This window comes from Coloeus monedula (assembly GCF_965178545.1).
Source record: "Coloeus monedula genome assembly, chromosome: 3".
Lineage (NCBI taxonomy): Eukaryota > Metazoa > Chordata > Aves > Passeriformes > Corvidae > Coloeus > Coloeus monedula.
The window spans coordinates 79,140,201-79,146,747 of record NC_138783.1 but is presented as its reverse complement, the minus strand read 5'-3'; the positions used below and the strand labels follow the sequence as shown (position 1 = coordinate 79,146,747).

The 6,547-nt window shown below is 39.0% G+C and overlaps 1 protein-coding gene across 1 annotated transcript in view; it reads right to left on the bottom strand.

The window, feature by feature from the left end:
• Positions 1 to 2,557: 2,557 nt before the first annotated feature.
• The window catches only part of RAP2A (RAP2A, member of RAS oncogene family), a gene marked incomplete at its 5' end in the record, with an annotated part of 30,046 nt that continues 26,056 nt past the window's right edge, over positions 2,558 to 6,547 (bottom strand). Inside the window, one exon of the mRNA XM_082277826.1 lies at positions 2,558 to 6,543. Within this exon, the coding sequence (XP_082133952.1) occupies positions 6,357 to 6,543 (187 nt within the window). The 3' untranslated portion in view covers positions 2,558 to 6,356. The remainder of the gene's footprint in view (positions 6,544 to 6,547) is intronic.

Here is a 6,547-nt window from a genome sequence, read left to right as displayed (position 1 = left end):
CAGTCTACCTACATATTTTTCTTCAGCAGTCTTTCAGGTTTATATTTTCACCGCTTTAACCTAGATCCACCCCCATTCTCCTCCACTTCTGCCAGCTAACCAGCTCACTTTTCCATTTTTCAGTGAGACTCCTATGTGGCTGTCTGGCCTTGCAAACACTCCTAAGAGCAGCCAGGTCTGTTATCCAATTGTGTACATATGTGGTCACTGCACTGTGAAGAATTTGAAATAAATTCTCAGTGCCCCACAGACTATTTCATATTCCAGTCAGACCAAAAAGCGTGCACTTGAAAGTACACAGAAGAACTGTTCCAGCAGAGTGGGATGAAGATGTGCCGTTAGCAGTTCCAGTATCGCGCAGTGCCTGGCTCACATCAACACGGCTTTTTCTTCCACCCACTTGCAATCCAGCCTGTAAATGCAAACCACAGCCTGGGGAAGGCTCCAGGGAGCCTTCTGGCAGTCTTCCAGCACCAAAAAGGGGATTGCAAGAGAGCTGGAGAGGGACCTTTGACAAGAGCCTGTACTGACAGGACAAGGGGGAATGGCTTCAAACTGAAACAGGGCAGGTTTAGATTCTAAGGAAGAAATTTTTTCACTGTGAGGGTGGTGAGGCACTGGAACGGGTTGCCCAGGGAAACTCTTAATGCCCCAGCCCTGGAAGTGTTCAAGGCCCGGCTTTGAGCAATCTGGTCTAGTGGAAAGCATCCCTGCCCACGGCACGGGGGTTGGAACTAGATGAACTTTAAACATCCCTTTCTATCTGAATCATTCTATGAGCCTATGACTCTTAACTCAGAAGTTTTTACTTCCAATGTGAGAATAAAAACATGTTGTGTTGACCATCAGACAAAGCCCTAAACAACTGAAGTCAAAATTCAGATGTATTAACTGACCTCCCTATCAAGGAAAGAAACCTGCAGTTCCAAATGTCTGCAAATTCTGTTGACTGCAATTAGCCCAAAACCACAAGAAAAGTTCTTTCTGCAGGTTTTATGGCAAAACAGGAATTATGTTTAAGATAAATGAGTAGGGCACTAGTGCATTCAAACAGAGTCATTGGAAGCTGGAAATTTCTTTCTTAAATGAGAATGACCAAGATGGTGCCTGCCAAAGGGAGACATGACTACAGATTGAGTACACTGCTATGGGCCAGACAGAGCAATAAACACATTTGTCAGCAATTTCAGAAACATTCCTCCTGTACTCAGAAAAATAGGTGTCGTTTGATAGAGAAAAAAGCACAAGGTAAACAGCAAGGACACGATACTGCTGAAGGTAACTTGGGATAGAAGATGTAGTCCAGTGATTCCTTGGTCAAGCAACAAAAGTAATGAGCAAAGGTTGGTGATCCAGTTAGACTGATACCTGTGGAAGATTGATAACAAGGTATTACATCTAACCAAAATATTTTACCAAGTAAAAAACTTTCAGCGGTAGCTAGAAAGAAAAAAAACGAGGGGAGGGAAGGGTGCAGAGAGACAGAGAAAGCATTTGCTAGGAGTGAAAAACTCTAAGTTTTCTAGCTGTTCGGTTATTTGAAAAGAGCATGTCGCACATTGGCATTTTTTTAACTGTTCAGAACAGCCCAATGAATTCCTTTGTCCCTCTATACGTATCTTCTTGGGCAAAACAAAAGGATATTACTAAGCTAATGGGACTGGAAGAACCCATTAGCAAAAGTTTCCCTGGGACTGATTTACAGAATGAATGGGCAAATCAAAAACATGAAATTAGCAGCATGTATCAGCCGTCTATATGATCCACAGAACTAAAAGCTTTTAAGATGTGCCAGCCTCAGGCTTCTTGCTCCTTAAGGCATGCATGACATGAAAACAAGAGACTACCAAGCACCCATCATTAGTGAAAATAGGGTATTTTAGCGATACTGGCATGACTAAAATGTAACTGCTGATCAGTGCCAATTAGCTAGAATAATCCTGTTAGCATTAGCTCAACTGTTCATTTATAAATCTCTGCAACACTAATTGTATTTGAAGTTCTTTCTAACACTAACTCCTTTTGTGTGGCGCTGAAAGCCTTCAAAACACTCATCAATTGAACAGCTGATATAACAAACAATCCTTCTTTAACCCTTTGCAGTGCTATAGTTCTGCATATTAACTATATCATATATTGACCAAGTTTTTATTTGTTAATTTTATTTTTTTATATATGGAACATTTTATTATATATTTACAATAAGCATTATACTCTTGCCATAGGAAGAGCTGTATCTTATCAAATACTGAGTATTGCTGATTGTTGTCAGTATATATCCCGCTAAGAAAAGTGAACAAAAGAAGCCCCTGCATTGCTAATGTTCTTTATCAAGCTCATAACTTAAATCACAACATCCATTCATCCATACAAAATCAATTAGATTTGATTTTTACTTATTGCTATTTAATTTGGACCAGAAGAGCATTTTGGCAGGAAATACTTAGTTGAACTGAACATAGTTGACAGTGTTGTTTCAAATTACTGGGCACCCGCATCAGCTCTGGATGAACTTTTTGATCAAATCAAAATGGACAATACAGAAAATGCAAGAAGATTTCATTAAATAAATTTATTTGTTAAAATAATTTAACTCCAAATACAACTGCTGAGTTTGCATTGAGTTCTATGTACAATTCTTGTTTTATTTGAAACATCAAGGTTTAAACAACTGACATTGTTACAAAACAAACTGTTGCCCCATTTTAAGTTGCCAGTTGTATTAGAGCTCAACAATTAACTGTGAAATACATTAATTCACCCATAGGAAACTCCAAATCAACAGCGTTAAGTCTGACTCCAGAACCCACTTCAGTCTTTCTTCAAACCCTGATCAAGAATTAACAGATGCACAACAATGCAGATAAAAGCCTCCTGCAGTTGTCAAACATTTGCTTTTGTTGCGGAGTTTCACAATTAAAGCCTAACCAGTGCTTTGACACCACACTGGTAAAAAAAATAAAAAATTAAAAACAAACATGCACAAAACCCCCCAACCAAATGGCTGACATCTTTAGGCAACATTCTATACAGGAAAGCAAATACCAGTAGTTTTCCCACAGAAAAGTAATGGCAACTGTAGCACTGGGGTTAGGGAGAGGCTAGAATCAGAACAGAAAATGTCATCAAATTTATTTTTTTGACGCTCTGAAGGAGTGAGCAGGGGGACAGACACAACAGAAAAAACCCAAACAAAATTCAATGCAAGTTATATTTAATACTCTTGATCTGATTCGGTTTACTTGAATGGTTTTTGTGTGTATTTTTAAGGGAAAGAGGAAACAGTTGCTCTCACTATCACAGCTTAAAAGAATAAAAGTTGCAACTTTTTAAAAAAACCAACAAAACTGGAAAAATGCTGTCTTTGTAGAAAAGTACAAAGCTCTACAAGAACAGCCAAAGGAAAAGTGGGTCTTTGGAACAAATAATAATTTTTTAAGGCATGTTATAAGAAACTTTCAAATACTGTAATTGGTAATCCTATCAGGGTAAAAATGAAACAGTGACCCAAGAGCAGTGACTCCTGCAGGGTGGCCATGCAGCCGCCGTGTGGCTCACCTACCTCCCTTTTGGCTACCCCTGTAACTTGAAAAATCTGTCGAGTGCAACTGTCATTGATTCAAGCTCCACTATCTTCATATTAGTGGAAATACAAATAGTGCATAACTACTTCCTCAGAACTATACAATGAAAAACAACACTTACGCTTTGCCCCCCCAGCCAAGTTGCATGGTAGCTTTCATATGGCCTATGCTTTTGAAAATGTAAGAGTGTAATGAAGAAACCAAACTGGGAGATATTTTCTTCAATATTTTCTGTTAAAAATTTACTGTGCAATTTTTCCTATATTTAAAGCCCATCTGCTTTACATTATGAATTTCATGTTAGGCTGTTCATACTCTACTTCAAGCCATTTTCTTGGTTGATGAACAATCTGTGAGGTAAGATTTTTAACATCTCTGTAAATAACCTCGCATAACATGTACTTCCAACTCAGTTTGAAATTTGGCTTTGGTTTGTTTTCTGGGCTTTGTTTTTTGTTTGTGTTTTTTTTCGAGAGCTTGTGCAGTGGGTCTCACACTGACAAGCTGTTTTATGGATGGATTGTGCTGCTTGATAAACCATTTCCCAGTCTAGATATCTGAAACCCTGAAATATCATTAATCCAACATCTCACATCTTGCTTAAGCATGGCAGCTGATACAATGGGCAGGCAGGGGGTGGTAAGAGAACATTCATACCATCTAGTTTAGGCATGTGAGTTGTGTGACTTGGAGGACTAAAGTTAAAAGCCTAAGTTTACTATATAGTCAATGGAAAGAGGTAGGTGCCTCTAGGGGGGCGATTCAGAGCACCCAAAATGGGCATTCAGATGCCAGAAATAAACGGTGTGCCTATCTCCCTAAGAGAACAAAGTACAGTAACGAAAGCTCTGCAAGGTAGATGGGAAATGGGCTACATTTACGTTCTAGTAAGGCTTAATGTTCCGTGACATCTAATGCCCTTTGTCACACTGGTTGTGGAAAGGTCTTGAAAGATTAAGGGCAGAGTTGGCCAGTTCTCTTCTGTGAATATGATTTTCTTTACTTATCATCCAGTGAACTATAATTCAAAATGTTAAGGATATTTATGTATGGAAATCTGCAAAGTGTTTTCTACTCGTGTCCTCTGTGGCAGATGAGAGCGCTTTTAGGAAGTTCTGCAGATGGAGGCAAAACTCTCGAACCTAACTCCAATTACAGCATTTCTAAGGGCCATATACACACACACATACACACTCAACACACACACACACACAGCCCAGCACCCCTATTTTCACTCATTTAAACACAAGGAACTACACTGTTACTGCACAAGATTGAAAAACTAATAAACGCATGGTGTTATTTAGACCACAGGCTCAGTGACTGTATTTTTATGGCCAATTTTACCTATAAAAGATCCAGCTCAAGACAATCTCTCCAGCATTTAAAATCTAAACATTGCGATTGAAAACTTTTCTATACTTTGATTGTAAGACTTTGAGATAGGTATTTCTGTGCCATTAGTCATGCAAATGATAAATACTTCACTGCTATGAAACTAGCAAGTCAGAGCTCGAGCATCCTTTCAAAATAAAATATTTGCTCCCACCATTAAGCACTCCAATAATTGGGGCAACCTTTGAATAGTGTGTCAGGCAATTAAAGAGCCATTTCCACACTCACCTAAGGATTTACAACCATAACTATTTCACCTCTGAACCAAATGATTTCACGTGGTTATTCAATTTAAGTTTTCAACATTAAAGCTATCAAATAGCAAACTGGATTTTCAAAGGTTAGTTCGGGATCACACCAGAGAATGTAGCCCTTAAAGGCAAGAAAAACTGTTGTCTTTAACAAACTTAAAAATGCAGGATGTTCATACTGTCCCACGAGGTTTCTGCAGAAGGGAACATATGGATGAAACATGGCTTAATTTTCCTTACAAGATGGTACTAGTTAATCTATTAAAGTGTTCCTTGTTAGTAAGGCTCAGCAATTTTTTTTTCATCACAGTTGCTTCCTCCTGGTTCAGTAAAGTGAAAATAAAGATGCTTCCTGCTTTGTAAACAGAGGGTTTGTTTGGCTTTTTGTAGACCAAAACCTGAAGCGATCCTCCATTTCTGAGCAGCAAAATGAAAGATTTAAAACATTCCAATGCCAGACTGTTTCTTCACCCATCACTTGTTTCCAGATCTTGCCTCTCATTTCACACACACTGATTCAATGTTTTCTATTTCAAGATGTGGGATAGTGTAGAAATAATAGCATTGATTTTGAAAAGAATCCAAACTATATGGGTCTCTGGTAGCCTTTTCCTCCAACACTGTCAGAAGTTCTGGTGAAATCAACATAATTGACTGAACAAACTCAGCCACATGTGATAGTGCCCATTCTGAAGCGTGGTAATCAGACACCAAAAGACTTGGCTCTCCTTTTCATGCTTATGCTCGTTGTGAATGGTCTTCAGAGACAGCCTCTCCACTGCTTTTGTCTCCCGTTCCCCAAAGGATTCTGTCCTCTTCGGAAATAGTTGCTGTTGTTGCTGTCTGACATGACAACACACGTACGTTCGACTGGAACGACCCTGTAGATCAACTGACTGTGCCATAAAATTGCAGGTGCTCAAAGGGAAAAAACGGGTGAGATGTGGTCATTTAACCCAATTATATTCAGAGTCAGTGATTGACTTTCAGTGCTCAGCTCTGAGTTAATGTTGCTACTTCACTACAGATGTATTTCAAGTGACCCACAAACCAGGAAGTGAAGTAGACAGTTTTACCACCTTACAAAATTTCTGCAAATTAAGTCCAGGTTAGGTCATTTTTAATGCTATTGTATATTACATGCAGAACAGCATGGGTCATCTTTGTCTGGCTGTGCTGCATAGTTCATTTGTCTAACAATTTCCGCAAAGAGCTCATCCACCATTGTTTTACTTTTAGCAGAGGTCTCCATAAAGGGGCAGCCCCATTCTTCAGCTAAGGCTCTGCCTTCACTCAATGATACTTCTCTCTCACTTT